The sequence below is a fragment of the Plectrocnemia conspersa genome, unplaced genomic scaffold (genome assembly GCF_051122295.1).
Source record: "Plectrocnemia conspersa isolate PC_06_02 unplaced genomic scaffold, ASM5112229v1 ptg000011l, whole genome shotgun sequence".
NCBI classification, from domain to species: domain Eukaryota; kingdom Metazoa; phylum Arthropoda; class Insecta; order Trichoptera; family Polycentropodidae; genus Plectrocnemia; species Plectrocnemia conspersa.
Window position 1 is genome coordinate 26,159,554 of NW_028277175.1, and position 23,110 is coordinate 26,182,663.

The window sequence follows — 23,110 nt, forward strand, 5'->3', positions numbered from 1 at the left end:
TAAATAAAACTATTGCGTAACACAAAACCTAATCGCCCCTCGGACATAAATTAAATGCAAAACTGTTTAGGGTTTCGTCGTGTGTTGCGACGCTATTGCTAGGGATTCGTCCCTTCGAACATTTTAGTCACTTCCTGATTTCCCTTCCCCTACTTTTTAATATTGGGGGTTGATAAAAGTCGTTCAAGTGTCAAAACCAGCGATGAATTATTCGATTCTATGGTAAAGAATTATTTGAGGGGATTTTGCCGATTAAATTAAATATTTTAATAAATATGCGTAATGTATTATACCAATCGAAAGTCACGAGATTAAATCTCTATTATAATATAGTACAAGCAGCATATTATTGTTATTGTTTATTCAGTATGTAGTCTGAATAATGGCAGCATAATATAATAAATATGATTCTGCCAAATTACTGTTTATTATTACAATTGCTGTAGATGTATGAAATGTGTTTTTTTATAACTATGTACACACATTGTCAGTAATTTTATGATTTTACGCTGTCTGAATGTCCGCAATTATTTTGAGAATTAATACGATTTATATGCGCTTTCCATTGTATTAAATATATTATCGAGTTAGTAAAATATATTTATTTTGTACGTCACTGTTAATTAATATATGTTTGATAATCAAACTGAATGACTTTATACATTATTTTATATCGAGTATTTCAATTGCTCAATCCCTCAATATAAAATTGCTATTTCGTATGTTAACGGCCTGGAAATGACCATAATCAGCTTCGAGCTCTATTCGTAATGAAATCACTATAATGATTGCACAAAAAAGTCTGAATCTAAAGGTCACTAGGGTCTTCAAAATATAAAACACCGTTATGCATAAAAAATATATATGTACCAACAAATACCAAATACAGTCAATTGGTGAACGATCATGTTTACAGTGTGATTACAAAAACGATGTACGCGATAAGCGACAGTTACATTAAATATTTATTCAGTCTTTAAACGCAGTGTATTTATATTATGTTACACGATAAATTTACAATTTTATTAGTATTAGAAAATATATTTTTATCATGTTCTTAACAATATCACTATTTATGTCATTGTTGCTTAACGAGATTTTAATTGAAATATGTTACTTTTGAATTAGGTTATGTGACAAACTTTCAGGTCTTTGAGTAGAACAATAACGGTTGAATGAGTTTAACGTTTTATTGTTGTGTTACACTTCGTATGTGACAGACTGCAAATCTGTCGTGAATGACACATTTCCGAGAGAAATGTATTTTTGTTTTTAACCCTTTAAGATGTGACGTTTTCAAGTTTGATTAAATATGTTATTATTATTATATTAAACAATGGGGGAACATTAATGTAACTTCGACTTTTACCGATATGAAAAATATTTTTATCATGACAAAATCACAAAATCAGCATTTGTTCAACTTGTGCATTGTTTTCTCATATTTAATTTTTTATTTATTTTATTAATTTATTTAGCTTAATAGCTAATCTTTACATCTAACAAATTTAGTAAACATATATAAAAATATATAAAAAATACATAACAGAAAGAAAAAATATACAATAATAAAGACTTAATATTATAATATTTTATTTCTATATGTACGAAGGTGTTTTTTTATTCCATTTATAAAACCCGTTATATTTTTGCTGTTTCGGATTTCTCTTGGAAGACTATTATATAAATTAAAACCTCCGTACATAATTCCCCTAGCCGTACTCGTTTTCTTATACTTAATTATCTTTAAATTTTCTCTATTTCTAGTATTATATTTATGTACATCTTTATTTCTTATTAAATACTTATTAAAATAGTGTGGTAACATATTATTTTCTAACTTATATATAAATACTAAAACATTCATACTCAATATTTCTTGAACATTCAACCATTCTAATCTATCAATCATACTTTTACAATTAGTTAATCTATTTTTATTTAAGATTACTCTCATTGCCCTATTTTGTAATTTTTGCAACATTTGTTTATCTAATTTATTCAACATATTTAATAGTGTTGCACAATAATTAAAATGGGGCAATATTATACTATTGTAAATTAATTTTTTTGTATTTATACTTAATATATTTCTTAATCTAGATAATAAACCTATTTTTCTACTAATTTTTTTTAATATGTAATTACAATGTTCTTTAAAGTTTAATTTTGTATCAACAATTACTCCTAAATATTTTATATTATCCACTATTTCTATATTAGAGTTATTTATTACTATTTTGGTACTATCATCTAACACATTTTTATAATTAATAAACATACATTTAGTTTTATTCTCATTTAATTTAAGTACATTATTCTTTAACCATATCTCTAACACACCTAATTCATCATTCAAATTACTCACAACTTCTTCAATGTTATCACCCATGCAATAGATCAATGTGTCATCCGCAAATAGATGAACTTTACATTTTCTTACGTTATTAACTATATCATTCATATATAAAACAAACAACAATGGTCCCAATTTAGACCCTTGTGGTACTCCATAATACACTAACCTCTCTTCAGAACATACATTATTTATCTTAACTTTTTGTTTTCTTTTATATAAGTAATTATTAAACCATCTCAAAACTATATCACTTATACCTATACTCTCCAATTTCTTCAACATTATTTCTCTGTCTATTGTTTCGAAGGCTCTCTTTTTTCGAAGGCTTTTGATATATATTTTATAGCGCATTCAGTTTAAGAATCACTTGAACGGTCCTTCCATCGCGAAAATTCCGCCCCCAAGCAAGTGTCGCCTGAGGCGGTCCGCCCCATCTCGACCCCCTAGCTACGCTACTGCAATGATTTCATTTTATGTCTGGACCAGAATGACATCAAAAGTCAACTTGATCAACTTTTCTTTCTTACGAGGATCAAGTACGCGTCATTTAATATATTTAAAAAATTACGAGGATTTTCGTTTGCTTTTAAATGTTTCTGTTTGATATCAATAGCATTAAAATATTATCCCAAAGTGGAAACATTTCCATATCTTCCTTTTGTGCGCGATTATCTCAAAAAACAGCTTTTTATGAACGCATCCATTTATTTCTTAGTGTAAAAATATTCGTACTAGACCCCTAAAGAGAAATATTAACTTCGTTCAAAAGGTTAAATATGATCCGCCATTTACATCTATTCTTCATTCAACAAAGGCTCTACTAGACAAGGTTTCAGCTCTTGCAGAAACTGCCATACAGTTCAAACAGACGTGCCAAAACTCTTCTTCTCAATAACCATCTCATTTCTGCATGGATTAGATGTTAGTGATGTGATCCTTAGTTTCAGGTCATTCAGATTGCCGCATATATGTCGTCAATATAAAGTCAAAGGACCCAGACTAGAACCCTGTGGTACTCTAGAATATATTATGCTTATTTCAGCTGTTTCAAATCACCAGAATTAAGATCAACATCGATTTAATTAATTCAATAAAATTGATAAACCATTTTTAATACATAATTTTATAGAATTTATTGTATAAACGATAGCTGAATTTGATTCAGATCCATATCGGCATTTATTTTATGCGGATTAAATAACTAGAAATAAATTAACCGTGACCGTAATTGAACTGAAATTGCGTCTTGGAACAACAAATACGCGAGCTTCACAAAAATTTGCGACGCACACCTGTTTTCGAGATAAGCGTCAAACGATAATATTTTGTTAAGTCCAACGCACGAATTCTGCGATTTCGGTCATAGTAGACACCGCTGATAAATATTCCGTTCACAACTGTTTTACGAAGACGTAAAAGTCTTTTTTAGATGAAGCGTCTCATTGTGTCGTATTTCGAAACAAAATAAAGGCGCATAAATGACCATGGATTATGGAGCGGCACTAGTCACTCGGGTATATTGAGAGATCAAACGACTACTTTTTTTGCTTAATTATACAAATTGTTTCATTCTAAGATTTTTGATCTTTAAAAGAAATAGTATAAACGAGTATTCGATTATTTGCATATTCATATAATGGGGCGAATAATTATACAAAAAAACTTCACAAACATACTGACAATTCAATATAAAAACTGACCGTTTAATATACTTACTGACATGTTAGCAATTGACTTAATTACCTATTTTTTAAACTACTGACCGTTTGATTAAATCACTGATAAAAATGAAAAATAATACTGATCATATAATTATTTTTATCTTGCTTGTAAAAATATAATTTTCATGTATAAACTTCTGCGAATATGTTTTCTTTAAATTATGTTTTTGCAGTTCTTTTTTCAGAAAACTTCAAAAACTTCACAATTGCAGAAGTTTTTAATTAAAAATTATGTTTGATAAAACATTTTTTACTCATAAAAAATACGACAAAAAATGTTTTATAGTGTTGATCAGATTTTTGAATGTAAATATGAATTGGCCTTTAATATAGTGTCTTAAAATGACTAAGCACGTTTCTTCCGCGTACTATTATTAATGCGTTTTAAACGATTTCGATTTATTACTTGTTATGAATAATAATTATTATGTCATTTGATAGCGGTTAGGTCAGTAAATATTTACATCATTATCATATAATGCACATTGTAATATTTGCGGTTTTCATATAATGTGTCTAGTGCTTTTTTTAATTGATTAGATTTTTAATTGATAATAATGTCGAGAATATAAATATTCACTTCCACTAAAAGGGTTAAGACGACAAAAGTCTTTCGCATTCTCAACAGCATCATGCAGCTGAACCAGTTTTTTTCTATACCAGATTCACCGAATAAAACATATTCCATTGTATCTTCCCCGTTCTATTTTCAGTCGCTCTCAACATTTTACCGTCGCGTCTTTGTAGATATAATCCGATTTGATGGGTATCTTTTGTCGTCTCTTGTTGTTGTTGGCTGCCGACGTTCTTCTTCGAATTTTCGCAAAGATAAAATCGAAACGTGAGAATCTGTGTTTTTATCTTATTAACAATATGCTTTTTTACATTTTCAGCCGTGACAATCCACTTCTTCTTCTTGGCCGCTTTCTTCTGGCTCAACACGATGTGCTTCAACATTTGGTGGACTTTCCGGTGAGTTTTAACCATACATTTATAATTATAAATAGTAATAAGTCAATCCTACTTTTTAATCCCATCTTTACCAAGATCCCATAGTGTTTTGCTTTCTTTGACATTTTAATTACCCCCCCTGAAAGGTAACATCTTGTACCAAATGCGTGTGAATTAATTGCAGTTTTAATAGTTTCCGCAAAATATCAAATTTATAGTGCAATTAATTATATATTTATTTCCCTTACCAAATTAACAAATCAGTCATGAAAATTAGTTATCTTACGAAACAAAAAATAAACAAACGTCCATCCCGCTTATGCTTTTCATTTATATGCTTATATCATTATCATAATCTTATATGTCTGGAATCGAGCTCATTTGATCGTTACTTGGTTCAGTGGTTCTCAAAGCTATTTGCGGCTTTATGGCGTCCGGTTATTTGTCTACAGTAATTTTAACGATCGGAAATACGGTCTATTTTGCTAAAACAACGCTCAGCAAATAAACTAAATGGGATCAAAAAGATTTTGTGGTGTTTGTTTTGGCCGATTTTACCGAGGAAACGTCTGGCGGTGAAAGGGTTAAGACGTATCAAATTGCGTCTGGTTTTTGATGGTTGCGAAAATAATTAAATAGATCTAAAAGAAATGTTTATTTATTGGAATATAGTTTATATTTAGCTTTATCTTTTAATGTGCATATGTACATACATATGTTCTGAATAATTATAAACGTTAATATCATTATTTACAAATGCAGTTCTTTCATGATATAATAGGAACTTAAATGGTTACCGCAATTTATCAATGAGTGTATTTCCTGTTTTAATTAAATTATCTGTACATTTAATAAAATCATCATTGCACTATTGAGCAGGTGATGTCACTCCGTGCTCATATTCTTTCAATAATTCAATGACCTCATTCCCAGCTATTTCGAATAATATGTACAAATATATTACATATATCATTTAAATTCAAGAACATATGATTCTATATTTCGACAGTGATACTCCTGCCATTGTCTTGAATTTTCAGTTTGTGAACATGGCAGAAATATAGAATCGTAAGTTCTATTCGCGATGAATTCCAGAATTTAATATTTATATATATAATGCAAATATTTATAAATACATATTTTAATTTGTTTATTGATAATCGTCTGTTGTTAATTAGAATAAAGTATGAAGTAAAAAAATATGTTATAAAAATAATCCAGCGTAATTGCTCGAATTAAACCCGTTCACTATGTGTCAAAGCTGTTCGCAAACAAGCACATAATCAACTATTCCTTATTTTATAATAACATTTGTTCGATCGATTCCCAAATTAAATATCGATATAGATTTTTAGCGAACTTTCTTATCAAAGTATTTTATTTATATTATTTAAAAAATGTGCACAGGTTCTTAAACTTTGATTTAAAAGTACTAGTTGAATATAAATTTAACTGCATCAACTTGATGTAGTATATTTATATTTAAACGTGCTTGTGCTCTCTCTGCATGATTTATACAGTCCATCGTCCTGTGCAATTTCGTAATTGGCGCTATTCAAAGCTTTATAAAAAGAAGCATAAGATGACAGGAGCAGGAACCCGACTGTCGGGAATGTTGCGTGACTGAAGCGATCAATTCCAAGTCTTTGATCGTCGACCTCTCGTTGCGAAACACTTTGAGAAACACTGCTCGCTATCCTCTCCGCCAATCTTAGCAGTTGCAACGTGCGAAACTCCAGCTGCTCTATACTCACACGTACATATATGTACATACATTAATAGTGAGAGATAGTCATCTCGATTTCACTTCTTTTCGGTGCGTTCCAAAATCCACAAAATAAATTAAACTGAAATGAGTCACAAATTTCATGTGGCAACAATAGCTGGCGCCACGCGTTTTGTGGTTTTTCCAATTGCTCTATTTAGATACACCACAAGTGTGCTTCCTGTGATAATACATGCCAAGATGGAATGCCGATTTTACTGCTAAACCATAGCCGAAGAATATGTAATTAAATAAGTCAATAATTAAAGACGATAAATAGAAAAGCAAAGGCAAAGCCATTAGAATCCAAAGTGCTCTCTGCTCATATCTAAATATTGTATCATATTTATAATGAACTGAAAGCATAGCTCGTGATTGTTTAAAGCGTGTAGTACACATACATATGTATCGGTTAAAAATACGATACATATCAGTGGCATCCATTATTGTTTACAAAAAAGCATAGGTCTGATATGTCACACTATTTGTGCTTTTTGCGCCGGTTTTGCCCAACCGGATATCAGTACCTAGCAATGTCAACCATTGAATATTTGTGATTAATTTATCTGACAATCGGTTATCTTCAATTCTAGCTAGATAGCATAATATTTACCAAACGGATTTAAGCAACATAACTTTACACATCAGATATTTTGCTCTCGACTATTTATTTTGGTAACGGAGCCTCGAATAAACTTTTTACAACCGGAAATTTGCTTTCAATATCTTACATCTAATACCGTGTTAGCTGTCGTTTTGAAATATGTATAAATCAAACTCTATTTTATGTCTTCTTTATAGATATAATTTTAGTGTGTGTTGAAAAATCTTGTTAGATAAAGTAAAGCGAAAATCTCCTCGGTTCAGATAGTCTCAGAAAATAGTCGTCGTTCGATCTTATTGCGTCCGAATCTGACATTAATCTCCGAAATGATTTGTTCGAATTGGAGAAGGACCAGATTAAAATGTCACATTTGCAGTGGCGCCCGTGTTTTTTGGCCGAATAACACAATCCGGCCACCAGCCAACTTTACGCTAAATAATTATAAATTAACCGGTGAATTTTTAACTGCGCGAAACTATTCGCTCTGGTGATTGATGTGAGAAATCTAATTTATAATCTTATTAATATTATAAACTGTTTATTGCCTTATTAACATGTTGATAAATTTATATAATTTAATTTTCTACTATTTATGTTTATTTGTATATTGTTGTATATGTATATATTTAACTGTGTGTATACTTATATTGGATCTACAATATTACAAGAATATTTACAACTAAAACGTTATTGTATTGTAACGTTTGTAACATTTACTCTATAGTCAACATTCAATTAAATTTCCTTCTAGTTGTTGCGCCAATGATAAATATTCGATTTCTTCAATGGATTCTAATGATTTAATGGAGTGGCGAGGGTCCTTATGCCTGCACTATACTCTCTGGAAGTTGGGTTACTTCGGTCGAGTTCGGTTCTGCCCGCTCTAAAATCTCTCGGAAGTTGTCCGAGGTTACCGAGAACGGGTAATTCAGTCGACTTGGCCAGCTTCGAGCGCTTCAAAGGAACCGAAGTCGGAGCTGCTCTTTCGAGCGCAAGCGGTGAGATACTTCCCCTTTCGCTCTCTCGCGTGTTAAGTGACGAAAGTGAGAGAGATAATGATATGTTTTTTCGCAAACTGAGATAGAACGAGTAACTCGCTTCAATTTAAGTATGCGCGTAGGCGTCTTATAGTCAACACGCATGTCGAGCGCTGCATCGTAGTCACGTAGTGAAATTATAATACCACATGCTTATCGGGAACTTCAACAGACTTTACTGACATCTTTGAATATTTTAGGGCACCAAAACGGATTAATTATATTTTTGATAGTATATTATTTTAACAGATATCGTTATTATATTTTTTTTCATATAAAATTAAATAATTAAAAAATAATTAGTGGTTCTTGCTTTTGTTAAAAAAAATCGTTTCGAATATCCTTATGTATTTTCCTAGATCGGTTTATATAAATGTCACACCATAACGAATTCTTATTTAGAATCGATGGCGACAAATTGTAGGATAGTCACAGATGTGGTGCTCGTATTCCGAAGTATCATTTTTATGCCTTACGGCATTTAGCAAAAGCCGACAAAGATTTTGCTTAAATTGAATATTTACGACCGAAAAGTTTTCACTGATATTGTATTGGTGAGTGCCCACATAAACTTATTAAAATGACGATTTTAAAATTGCGATTATTTGCTACATTTTTCGATCGCGCGCAAATATGCCAGCTGTACGTGACAGAAGTCGCCGTCCGGACATCATTCACGGCATATGAAATTTGTGGCAGTGTGGTCGCTTACCTGAAGTCGTAGGTCGCGGGCATTACAATTCGTTGAGCCATTAAATAATCTGCGAATAATTTCTTTCCCTGTTTTACAAATTTCTGCTTTTGAAGAGTAACTGAAGATATCATTATTTTTTTGACTGGTGAAAGATTCTGGATTTTGCAAATATTTAATTAAGGACATCAATGACTCGTTTCATCGATTATATAATTTTTCTTTAATTGTCCGTTGAAAATTCAAACTTAGCTTAGAATTGATATTTCCAATTGCTTTAATAAAAAAATTAAGGCTCCTTCGGCTGTCAATAATAATCGTTAGACAATTGTTAATAACAGTTGTTGCTAATTTACAAAAACAATATAAAAAAACTTTTATGGATTATCGAAAAATAAAAATATTCCTGAATCGTTTTGCATTCAGTTGATTCCCATGCATATTTTTTTTCTTATCGGAACGGGTTCTTATATCACCAAAGCAAAGATAAATCCGCCGGCCGGTTAGAGTAATAGAAAATCGCAAAAAATTGTTGATCATTCAAATAGTTTAGATCTTCCGAGAAAGTATATATATTTTCAAACATCTAGCACAAACACCATCGGAAAGGCTTCTAAACTGAGTATCTTCTTTTATTACTTAAGAAAAATATGGCGAATTTTAGTGTTAAAAATTTTTAAACAATTTTTCGTTATTCCCAGACCCCTATTAAAATCTTCTAAGAAGTATACATATTAGTCATGAACCCACCTTTACTTATACAGCGCTATAAAAAAAGGGCAGTGGTTGTAAACCCTTTAAAAATATTCGTACAAATTTAATTTTATATAATAAAAAATGCTGTATAAAATTTCTCGAGAAATGAGAATTCTTGATTTAACATTTTTCTCTAGATATAATTCTTGAAAAAACCCCTGAGAGAAATATTTTGAATTAATTTTAATACTTTCATTAGGTTAGGTTTGAATTAGGACAACAAATGATCGTTTCGCAACTGTCAAATTTAATTACATAGACATTTTAGAGCAACATATACTTTTACTATTACTTAAAATAGATTTTCCCTAGTAGCAATATATATCTACTGATAAAAATGTATTTGAACTTCACTACTGAATATATAACTTTATGAAAAATACACATTTGGTATAACATTTTTACATCGCATGTAAATAAATAATCATATGTATGTAAATTAATATATTACTACATATGGTAAAGTTGAAAGCATATAATTTTATTTGCACCTGCAAGATAAATTATATTTTCACTAATAAAAAATAATTCTACCGGTGAAAATGTATTCCGATATGGTTTCACTAAAATGACATATTTTAAAAAATATTTTCGAGATAGTTTTGAGGAGTAGCCTGAGAATTTCCGAGACGTCATTTCAGCTATTTTTTAATATTTCTGCTTCAATAATATTCGTAGTATTAAATAAAGTAACATGCATTTTTATAGCCAAATTCATGGGGGGCTCAAATGCTCCTACCTGCCCCAAAAACGTTTTAGCTACGTAAACTATAGAAATAACTAATATTTCTGACACTGTTTGAATTTGACATACGAATAGAAATTATTTTATATAAATATGAAAATACTGAAAAAATTCAACCATAGTAATTATTTACCAGACATTCAATCAAGTATTTCTGAATTTTACTAGAGTTTCCAAATTTTCGCTATTTTTAACTATTCAAATATTAAATAGTAAACAATAAAATATTCGAGTATTTTCGTAAGGATATGAAAAATCGAAAAATATAGTTTAAGGAATAAATATATGTTCATTGTTTAGCACATGATTATAGTAATTAGACAATCAAACACATGCCAGTTAAACACAGAGACAATTGCACACAGTGAGAAATGAATGCATAGAAAGTTTGAAACGGTATGAATAAAATAAATTATAAACAATTATTTGGATCATTTAACCATCACGCGGTCATTAACCTTTCATTTTTTATTTATTATATCTTGATTAATTGATAAACATAGATTAGCTATAGATATGCTACCATAACGTCCTAAAATTTGGCAATAGATAAGACGATTTTTGGCAAACTGGAACGCCTTTATATGTTTCAGAAATAGCAATACAAAAAGTAAACAGCTGTGCATTTTTTTTAAGATTAGGATTTTATCTTACATTAATAAGAATCATATGCTTTAAAAAATGTTTGTTGTGTGTTCTTAAAAGCAAATAACAAACGTTATATTTTTAATAAAAATCAATTAGTACCAGTATTGTACGCATGGAAATGCAATTCAGGCATTTAGAAATAATTATTGATTGTAGGTTACATCTTAAGAAAACTACTGAGAAGCGTAGTATCTAAATGTACACACAGTATCTTTTGACGAAACATCCAAAAACTCGGTTACAGTCTCAGGGAGTCTCAGTGTCGCAGGCTCCCTGGGGATGCTTGGACTGTTCATCCTGGCTTGTCACTTCTGACCAAGGATTGTATTCGGCGATTTAAATAACTCAATCAGAATTTCAATTGATGCATCATTTCTTATCTAGCCGGTTCACCACCGGGGCCATTCAATTTTTGTTATTTTCATTATCCGTGGGACACATGTTGGTCGCCACATTTTAAAAATTATAGTGCACATAGCAAGTACTTGCATTTATGATGTGGTGGTTTTATTTTATACTACAAGTCAGAATAAAGAGCACATATTTTAATATTCAATTATATTTTTTATGTATATAAAAATATAATATAAGAAGCTTTTAATTTATTGTTAGAATTTAAATAAATATAAATACAACATATATATTATTAAAACTGGAACAATCGTGACTTAATTACTTAATACATTTAATAGGACTAATAAATCATTAGGCACACTTAGCGTTTTGATTTACATTCGACACTAAAGTCCAAACCGCTTTTTAGTGCTACATCCATCCCACTTCATTTTTATGATCAAACCGAAATGCACATGCGACATGACCAGTTTCAGTATGAAAAAAAAGCATGGGAACTTATTTTATGAGCTTTCAAATGGGTGGGTTTTGCTGTGAAGTCATATATAATAAAAAATCTGCGTAGAAAGCTATTTCGCAGTATAAATTTATTTATTTATTAGCTATAAATTTTTATAAACAGATGACCTCAAAAAAAGTGTTCCACGCACAATTGTTAACAATGGATCTGAGACCGTTTTCTCCGCTCTTCACAATACAATAGCGAAGCAATCAATGAGATCGAATATATTAAAACTAAATAACAAGGAAAGGCACAAAAATGGGAAGCCCTGTCTTGTAATATGTCGCTTTTGTAAACACTGACGTTTACGGTTACAAAACTGATTAACGCACGAGTCACTAGCGGCTTAAAAGTTAATCGATTTTTTTTTATAATTCGCCCCTTGGCAATAACACCATAGAAATCGGTATGTTTGTATGCCATTCATATACCCACTGAAAAGATGTATGTAAAGTAATTATACGTGCATATGTATATGTACATTGATTTTGATAAGGCTTTTGATAAAGTTTGTGTTTCCACAAAATGATGAATAAAAATATTTAAAATATTAAAAGAGCTATGGGATTATAGATTAATATTTCTCCCATTAACCACTAACCAATTGGCTCCCGACATTGACATTTACACGTACAGTATGTTCATGAATTAATTAATTACCTAGGCACATACACTCGGTGATAATATCTAATAGGCGTCGCTATTACAATATGAAATCTCATTAGCATTCCGGATTGTTTACAATACGGAATCCATTATTCCCGAGTTGTCCACTCCGTATCCAAAATGACAATCATCCAGCGAAGATAATGACTGGGTGCATTCGTAATGACCTGCACTAATATAGAACTCATTGTTCAGATCAAAGATCAACGACCCACTGCGTAATGAATTATCCTATAGTTTTATCATCCGGTTATAATTATAAACTTTAATTAAATCTGACGAATCTCGAACGAATTATCTTAATCAGACTATTAGGAAAGAGTGGGCGGATATTTTATATATATATATATATATTATTCATTATGGACGTATTAAAGAACACTTGAGTTTTTTAGTGACTAATGCAATGTTATCGTACGAATGTTTACTCAAGTGTGATGGCGAATTTTGTTTAGAAAACTGTAGTGGTAGCAACTCTTGAGTTACTCATGGGTATATTTTTTGCGTGTTTAGAATTAATCGGTTTATGAATATTTATATTAGAGGGTTAGACTTGTAAATAGGGTTGCGTTTATTATGCTAAGCTTAGGACGAAGATTGTCATTATGCATACAAATTACATTTTTATGAATGAAATTTAAAGCTAAAGTTTTGACTATTTATATGTATTTATTTTTATGCTTAGTTTTATTATTTTTTACAGCTAAGTGTGACACGTAGGCATTAATTATATGCATTTTTTCCCACAATGATATCAAAAATTATTCCCCAAAATAAGTGTTTTATTAAATATTTCTAATATGTATATATTTTGCTATTTAATATAAACTAAACGTATTTAGAATCAGAGCATAATTTTACATATAAATTAGGTGAATAAATCTTTTGGCAAAAAATATTGTTAACTGAACCAACAAAATATACAATTTATTCGTTTCAGAGAAATGCGAGTGTTTTCATTTGATAAAGAATATTAAACTGAGTCTTAACAGCAATATTAGCTCATTATCGTGCCTTGGGGTATTTGTTCATTTAATAATAAGGACGTTAAAAAACTAATTGCTAGAATAAAACTAATATTTAATTATATATAAATAAGATAACAGTGGTTTTGTCGCTTTCTAATACCTTTGTGTTTTTAAATTTGTATAGTGTCTGTGAGATCGTAATTAGTGATTATTATATAATTATAAATCTGATTAAATCAAATCGAACTAGTACGTACAAAAATTTTTTGTATAAAAAATCGTGGTTCAATATATGTTATGAAATATGATCCCCAAAAAATAACACTAAAGCTACGTGTCATAAGTAGCCATAAAATTACATAAATTACAATAAAGAGAAAAAATGTACATGAAAAAAAAGTACTGGACAATATTTTTATAGACATTTTTTGCGCTTGATAAATCTACAACTTTCTTCTCTTGTGTCATATATTACAAAACAATGACATGTACAAATAGTTTGCTAAAAAGAAAGTGACATTTAAAAAAAAAAAATTAGTGTTTTGAATCACGTCGGAGTTCACCACTTTTGAATTTTGCTGCCAAAGGGGTGTACCTTTGTAGCCAAAGAGACGCCGCAAATGCTTTTAACAGATTATTTTATAAACATATATAAATTACTACATATATATATAGAAATGTAGATGTCACTAGCAGACGGTGAAGTTGAAATGGAAGTTTTTGCGAGTCTTCGCTGGCGTGTCGAATTGTATTATTCTCGGGTGTGATGTTTGTGGAGCAGCTGTGACCAAGTGTTACGTATTTTATAATGCTGGTTCGAGACAGCTCTGGTGAATTGCAGATGATTGCGAGCCAATTTAAGGACATAATAACACAGTCCGTAACGTCTCAGACTAATATCTTTGAGGTTAAGGGTTCGAGGCCCGACTGCGGCATTCGAATTTTTATTTATAAAAAAATACGCTATTGTTAAAAACCGGTCCAAGACATCTATTGATTATAAATTATATTTCATATAATAATTTATTATTAATCGTAAATTTTCAGTCTAATGCTTAAATAGTTTATATCTTATGAACTTATCCAAATGGTTCAGATTTATCCCATTGTATTGCATTGGACTTATTAGACGGAAGTTAAAAAAATGCTTCGCTTCTTGAACACATGCTTGATATGTGTTCACTTCTGAAGAGAACGGGCGATCGGTAACCTAAGAGTCGATGGACAATATTATTATGCGCAGGATAAAATGCATTATCTAGCGCGCGTCCTTTCCAAACAAGAGTAGTTTTTTTGGTTATACTTATAGATGATTATCGTCTTAAGTAGGATGTGCTACTAGGGGGGCCAAGCAATATTTCTAATAATCAAGTAAATGCTTACTTTTAAAATAGGTTAATCTCGCTTTCGTTTGCCCAAAATGATAGGATAACTTCTAAATTATAACAAATTGTGCAGATAGTTAAAACCCTACAACCGTATTACTACATTCATCATGTAGGAATATTAAATATTTAAATAAACTGAATTGTATGACATTTTTACCACAATATCATATATAGTTAAATCTAAACTTATTTTATACCATGTTTTTAAAATTAGGTCACTATGCACATATTAAGAATGAAGTGTCTGTATTACGTATATACTTATAAACAATACCTTGTTTAAATTCTGCTCATAAATCCACTCGCCTTTCTTGAAGTTATTTACTGACTGCTCACCTTTGACTGTCTCTTTTCTTTATCCATTGTTTCAGCCGACTGGCCTCGTCCTGTGTCCTCGAGACTCGCAAAAATGCGAGGTCCTTACCTTTATACTATTTTTTTTTAACTAACTGTGATTTATTTTTTCATTCGCATATTTTTATTTTAGCGCCTTCATCGTTATCGGACGTTATATTTATATTGTTTACTAGTTTTCATATATTGTTCTTAACGCAATGTGTATATAAAATCATTATTCGATTGTATTATCTATCAACATTACAAAGACACATAAAACATAACCATTCTCATTATTAAAATGAAGCTTAAGTTGTTCCAAAAAAACATTCGTGACTTTCTCGATCCGGCTTTTTATCTCTAGTGTGTGGTCCCAATATTCGTCTAGAGTTTACCCCAAATAGATTTTGGGACTTAACTTTATAGGCTTTTGCTATTTTATAACCGGAAGCAAGACAAAAAGTAGCGGAAATTTCCTAGAATCGAAACTTTTGTTTGCTTATCAGTAAAATCATAGCGAAAAACTATTTTCGGCGATTATTGCGCAAACGGAAATTGCGTACAGTGAAATTTTTAAACAAAAATTCTGATCATAGATTATCAATATACACATATGTATATTTAACAATACGTAAACATATGTATATAAAAAATAATGTCTGTATATATAACATACGTTAGTTTATTAAAGACAAATAATTAAAAGGCATATTTTTTGTATTTTTTTTATTATTTATAACAATGAAAAAACGCAAATTTAATAATATATACAACACAGCAAAAATACATTTTTTTATTTTTGCCATGCTAAATAAAAATTTGGAAGATCAATGCATTTAGGGACAGATATTTTATTCCTAATTTTCGTAGTGAATTTTCGAGTTGATGTTCGCTTTCCGTTGATGTTGACTATATTGTGAGTTAAAATTTATATAAAATATTTAAAGTAAATTTCGTCGATTACATATTATTTTTTTGCTGGTTTAGTAATTCTTCTTTGATTGTCAACGTCATAATAATGAAATTGTCTCTTCGTTAATTATTTCAATATCTGATTCCGAACTATCTAAACTAAAAAAAAAAGCATTTCAATAAATCTTCATTATTATTTAAATATAAAGCGTAACCCAAGTACAGTGTTTGAACTTTTTTCAAAAAAAAAACACAAATTTAAAGATATCTTCAGATTTTTTTTAATCGAACATTCAATGTATTTGATTAAATAATATCAATTAAATGGCCGCATTTGGACCAATCCTTTCAATATATTTTCGATGATATTTTCGTACATTTTGACTATAACTTTGCCGATGTTGGTTTTTAGTTGCTCAAACATTGTGGGTTTGGCGGCGTAGACACGATATAGCGTAACCCCACAAAAAATCCAACGGCGTTAATTTCCTATTACTGTAGGTTATTAAATGATTTCAGCAATGCTCGATCAAAATAATTCTTAGGACGAGGATCTCTGAATTATTAAATCTTAATCGCTTATTTTTATATGTTGATCATGTCTAACGACAGCATTGTAACAAAAATTCTTTTGCTTCCAAACCTATCTGATGCTCAATTTTCTGTCATAAATATACGAAGGAATATATTCAACACATGGTTTAATTAATGATTCGGTGCATAAAAATAACAATTAATGAGCCACAAATCAATATTTCCCTGTGTCTTTACACGCATTGGTGCATCCCTTCTAATGAACAACCAAGCACAAGTCAGGAATTTATCATGCGTTGAACAATGCTGTAAAATAAATAGTACTTTATTAATCTACTGCTAAAATATTTATAACAAATATAACTATGTGCTCTATAATTGCTCTTTTTAGTGTATTTTATCTAAGTCTGTTTCAAAACCAGACCCTTTTGAGGGCCACATGAAGTTGTTTTGCTTCAGAACGAAACACTATATAGGACATGTTTGTCTGCAGCTGCTGCACGTAATCTGCTTTTGCGAAATTGGGGCCAATGACGATCCGTACTTGAAATTTGTTTACATCAAAAGAAATAGTATGCTCCCGAAGCATTAATGCGTCCGCAATTATTATGTCGACTATGTTTCATAATGGCAAAACAAATATATCAACATGCCCTCGCGAGACGCCACTGCTCTCGGCAGTCGGCGAACACCTGTTTTTTGTACGGTATTATTAATTTTTTATTAGAGCTATTTTTGCAACGTTGCAATATGTTTTACATTTTTTTTTAACTGGTACAAAAGTAAATCGTTCTATTTATTGTGATTTTTTTATATTGATATTACTTCTTAAATAGCACTGATTGTGTTAACACAATAAAATATTTTTTACCTAGATATTTATAATCGATTATGCACTATGATTTTTTACTAAGAAATTCAATAATTAAATAATAATAGTTATGAAACCAATCTATTTCAAATGTAGGTTAAAATTCTGAATCATTTTCGCAAAAAAATATAAGTACTACTAAAAATAAAAATGTAGTCGACGAAAAGAATTTAATATTTTACAACCAAACTCTAGACTCAAAATTTAAATTTTTGCTCACAACTGAACCAACATCAACGGAAAACAATGTACGAAATATATGTTTTTATTGCTATAATATAATTTTACTATAAATTTTAATCAATTAATTTACTTTTTTATACAAATATGTATGGGCATAAAAATACTTTTCGTTTCAATTTAACCGATATGCAAAAAAGTCTCAATCCCGGAAATTCCCGGGACTTCTAAATCACTAGTTAAAACTATACAATGTATTATATTTACATAGTTCTCGTATCTTAATTGCAAAAACATTTGTTGAACTCAATGATTGTTCATTTAAAATATAAACAATTTCGATACATCTGAGATTAAAAATAGGCATTGCAATAATTCTAATTACTTTAATCTAGATTGCCAATTTCGGTCCGATTCACCGATCCGTACAACGCATTATTTCGCATCCATCAGTGTTTCTCAACTCGGCATTTCCGGTGCCGTTTATAGACACCTAGAGTGTTCATCTGCCCACCGAGCTTATAAATTATCGAAATAAACGTTAAGTGGATCGGATCGGAAACTTTAAACGACTTTATTGCAAAGTCAGCATCATAGCATCGACGTGGATTTTGTCGGAAAAATCTGAAAGCCACAAAAATACGCATGTCATTTATTATATTATGATGGCGCAACGTCCATAAAGATATTTCTGGTATATAAAGTGTGTATCCATCCGTCTGAATGTCTCACGTCTGCCGCCAATTTGTTGTTCTTTGTCATCCGATACACAAAGACGATGACGGGAGCTTTTCATTCCCCGACTCGTTAAAGCTTATGTTACTTTCCTGATCTTTTTCTCTATGCATTATGGATATGAAGTCATGTGTGGATGTGTTATTTGTAATCGTGGAATATATTTTCGTTCATATTCAAATTTTTACATTCAAAATTAAAAGGAATTGCTGTGTCACGTCACTGATACATGATCAGGTATTTACCGTCGACGATTAACCGATTCAATATTTGTTTTTAATGCTCTGCTTAACCAGTTAACTTATTTAATTAACATACAGGTCCACGTGATTTTGACTAGTATACGTAGCATACCGAATTTAAATCTTATATACCCTTGAATAAATTAAAGTCTAACGTCCCTTTTATATACATATGTATACTGTATCTAAGAACGACTTATCAAATCAGACGGTCAAAATGAAAGCTGCTGCTTTTCTCGATTTTATAATAGACGTCTCGGTAAATTCGGTATAGCTTTGAGTTCAGGTGAACTTTCGTTATTTCAAATCAGAAGCGAGTTGATCAATTTCTGAAATTTCCAGACGAAAGAGCCGAATAAAGTGAATGAATACGTTAGTGTTCTATTGAACTGCACTTCTAGTTTCACTCCTCTAAATAATTAAGGGTGAATCCATATTCTATGTAGCGGTAGATATTAAATCAATGTACATTCTGGAGATGATTTTACTTGTAAACATGTTTTTGCCAGTCACATACTTCCGACCTCTGTTAAAAATTGTTTAGAAAGCATGCATATTTTCAAACATCTGGTACGGACGTACCCTTTTTATCCAGCGGTTGCAAAACATTTAAATCAAATTTCATTTATTATTAATAATACAACTCTTCCTGGTAATGCCTGAGTTAACTCGGAAAGTTGTGTTTTGTGAATTTTCATTTAAAAAATCAGCAATTTAAAAAAAATATTATAGCATTAAATTTGCATGAATATTTTGAAATGTTTTACAACGGCTGCATAAGATATGATGGGTCCGTGCTAAAAGATTTGGAGTCATTTTAAAAAATACTGTCACCAGGAAGGGTAAAAACGGCTATTTAAAAAAAAAATCATTGTCGGCAAAAGGACCGGAGTCAGAGCTGCTCTTTCGAGTGCGCGCGGTGAGATACTTTCCCTTTCGCTCTCTCGCGTGTTAAGTGACGACAGTGAGAGAGATAATGATATGGCTTTTCGCTAGTGGCGAGGGTCCTTATGCCTGCACTATACTCTCTGGAAGTTGGGTTACTTCGGTCGAGTTCGGTTCTGCCCGCTCTAAAATCTCTCGGAAGTTGTCCGAGGTTACCGAGAACGGGTAATTCAGTCGACTTGGCCAGCTTCGAGCGCTTCAAAGGAACCGAAGTCGGAGCTGCTCTTTCGAGCGCAAGCGGTGAGATACTTCCCCTTTCGCTCTCTCGCGTGTTAAGTGACGAAAGTGAGAGAGATAATGATATGTTTTTTCGCAAACTGAGATAAAACGAGTAACTCGCTTCAATTTCAGTATGCGCGTAGGCGTCCTATGGTCAACACGCATGTCAAGCGCTGCATCTTGGTCACTTGGTCAATTTATAATACCACATGCTTATCGGGGACTTCAACAGACTCTTATTGACATCTTGAATATTTTAGGGCACCAAAATAGATTAATTATATGTTTGATAGTATATTATTCTAACAGATATCGTTATTATATTTTTTTTCATATAAAATTAAATAGTTAGTGGTATTTGATTTTGTTCAAAAAAATCGTTTCGAATATCCTTATGTATTTTCCTAGATCGGTTTATATAAATGTCACACCATAACGAATTCTTATTTAGAATCGATAGCGACAAATTCTAGGATAGTCACAGATGTGGTGCTCGTATTCTGAAGTATCATTTTTATGCCTTATGGCATTTTGCAAAAGCCGACAAAGATTTTGCGTAAATTGAATATTTACGACCGAAAAGTTTTCATTGATTTTGTATTGGTGAGTGCCCACAAAAACTTTTATAATTATCAGTAGCGTAATTTTAATAATATGACAATTTAAAAATTGAGATTATTTGGCACATTTTTCGATCGCGCGGTTGTACGTGACAGAAGCCGCCGTCCGGACGGCACATGAAATTTGCGACAGTGTGATCGTTTACTCGAAGTTGTAGGTCTCGAGCGACTTCAGTTGTAACTTCGGTTTGGACAACTTCGAGAGAGTGTAATGCAGGCATTATAGAGTACAATATGATATTAATCACATTCGTTTCTGGCTAATCGGTTAATCAATAAACTTAAAATCGCTCAAGTGTCGCGAGACCATCACCGTGAATTATTTTCTTTTATAAATTCTTTACTAAAAAGTAAGACGTCCACGACAATTTATGTTGTTTTTTCAGTCACTAATTTATTTTCACACATCCGCTGATCCTCGCCCGTTAACTAATTCATGTCCAAGCCAATTCGTATTATAAATAAATAAAATTTACTATCTTGCACAATATCGTCGGTCGGTGTGTATTTTTTTCTTTTTCATCTTCTCTCGTATATAATATATTATTCGCCGATATATTTTTCCAGAGCGTTGAAACGTTCATTGGCGCCTCGTAAGAATTTAAATTCCTAAAGAGACCTATCTGCCCACGGACACTTCTATTTATAATAAAACCTAGGAACAAAACAGTTTCAGGCGGAGAACGAGTTTACGCGCTTTTTGGCAATGAAATGCATATTATGTATAACATATTTATTATCTAATGAACTTCGATCTGTAGCGTGTGAATAAGCTTAGTAATCTTGCTACGGTCTAACGAAATGCGAATATGCAAAGTTATGATAATTTATTGTTGTCGTTATTTTTTTCCGCATTTTGAGAGAGTGTAAAAAATATTATTTAAAGTGAGATTTATGCGTAAACCGTTGCCAAAACATGCCAAAATTTGTCCTTGGAATATTAATGTTGAGAAAGAAAAAATATGTTTGATGAGTAGTGCGTACATATTTTGTCGGTGTTTTCCGGCCATTTCGGCGACATTATACTAATATTAAATTAAAATATATGTATATATGCACAATATGAGAAAGCCGTGGGAGATTTTCACAACAATTTAAATAATGTTTTTATTTAATGTGTTGTTGTCTTGTTATGTTGTGAACTTACAACAGGATAAATAAATGTGCGACAAAAAATACAATACAATTAATTAAAATGAAGGATTTGCTTACGTTAACGTAACTAAATTTCTAAAGCCACAATCTTAAACGAAACATGTTGAAAATAAATTTAAAAATAATATTAAAAATATAATAAATAATAAATTTATATGTATATAATATTATTACTACTCACGTTTAATCGAGCTACCAATTGAAAGTTTCATAGGGAATATTTCATTACTTTCTTTCCTTAAAACTTGTTTTATTGTATTTTTTTATGAGCAAGTGTATCTGTGGTAATAATTTACAAGATAATTTAACATGTAAAGCCTTCTCAGTTGCACGTTAGCCTCAGTTATGTAAAAACAAAATCTTGGAGAAATCTAAAGAAATGTCGATCACGGTAAAATCTAAAATAATAGCATATCTCGAAGAAAATGTTTTAATTCTAGATATAACGCGAAGAGTGGTTCTGTTATTCGAAAATGTATTAAAATATATCGCGAAACAGGAATTCTAGAGGGGGTGCAAGGGGGTGGTTGGAAGCGTATGACGTCTGCTCGAGAAGACCGCAGAATAAAGGATATCATAAAAAATATCGATTCAAAACTACTGCTGAAATACAAGCAGAAAACTCGAATATTTCGAGACGGACAGTGAATAAACGTTTGATTGAAACTGGACTTAAAGCGCGAAACCTTGCAAAAAAAAACGCTGCTGAGAAAATGGAAAAGAATCGCCATGAATGGGCAAAAGCTCATCGCCATTGGACCGTCGAAGATTGGAGAAGAGTGGCTTTCTCCGACGAATCCAAATTTAATCTGTTTGGAGCAGATGTGAGCCGTAAAAAAAGCGAAAGATTTCATCTTTTATGCATTTATCGATTCATCAAGCACTCACCCTATGTGATGATCTGAGGGTGCTCTAAATTTCGTCCAGGGCACCATGAATGCAAATGTATAAAATGATTTTATTGCAACCCTTGAAGAACTTTCCCGATACACTGCTGAACCCATTTTGCAAGACGATTCTGCGCCATGCCATCGAGCTCTGTAATAGTTTTTACATTCAAATTAATTCTCTATCTATAGATTACACAATTCAAAGAGTACATCATTAACATGGCCAGGAAACATCCCCGATTTGAACCCAATTGAAAATTTATAGGCACTCATAAAACAACAATTAAGAAAAAAACGATAAAAAAATTTAGTCGAG

The 23,110-nt window shown here is 31.2% G+C and overlaps 1 protein-coding gene across 3 annotated transcripts in view; it reads left to right on the forward strand.

The window, feature by feature from the left end:
• The window catches only part of mthl1 (adhesion G-protein coupled receptor methuselah-like 1), a 121,345-nt gene that overhangs the window by 16,784 nt on the left and 81,451 nt on the right, over nucleotides 1-23,110 (forward strand). For 2 of the 3 annotated variants that reach the window (XM_088196425.1, XM_088196424.1), the window contains exon 2: nucleotides 4,974-5,052. In XM_088196425.1, coding sequence (XP_088052551.1) covers nucleotides 4,974-5,052 — 79 coding nt within the window. Of the gene's footprint in view, nucleotides 1-4,973; nucleotides 5,136-23,110 lie in introns of all 3 variants that reach the window. The other variant, XR_015811258.1, reaches the window with a different exon arrangement.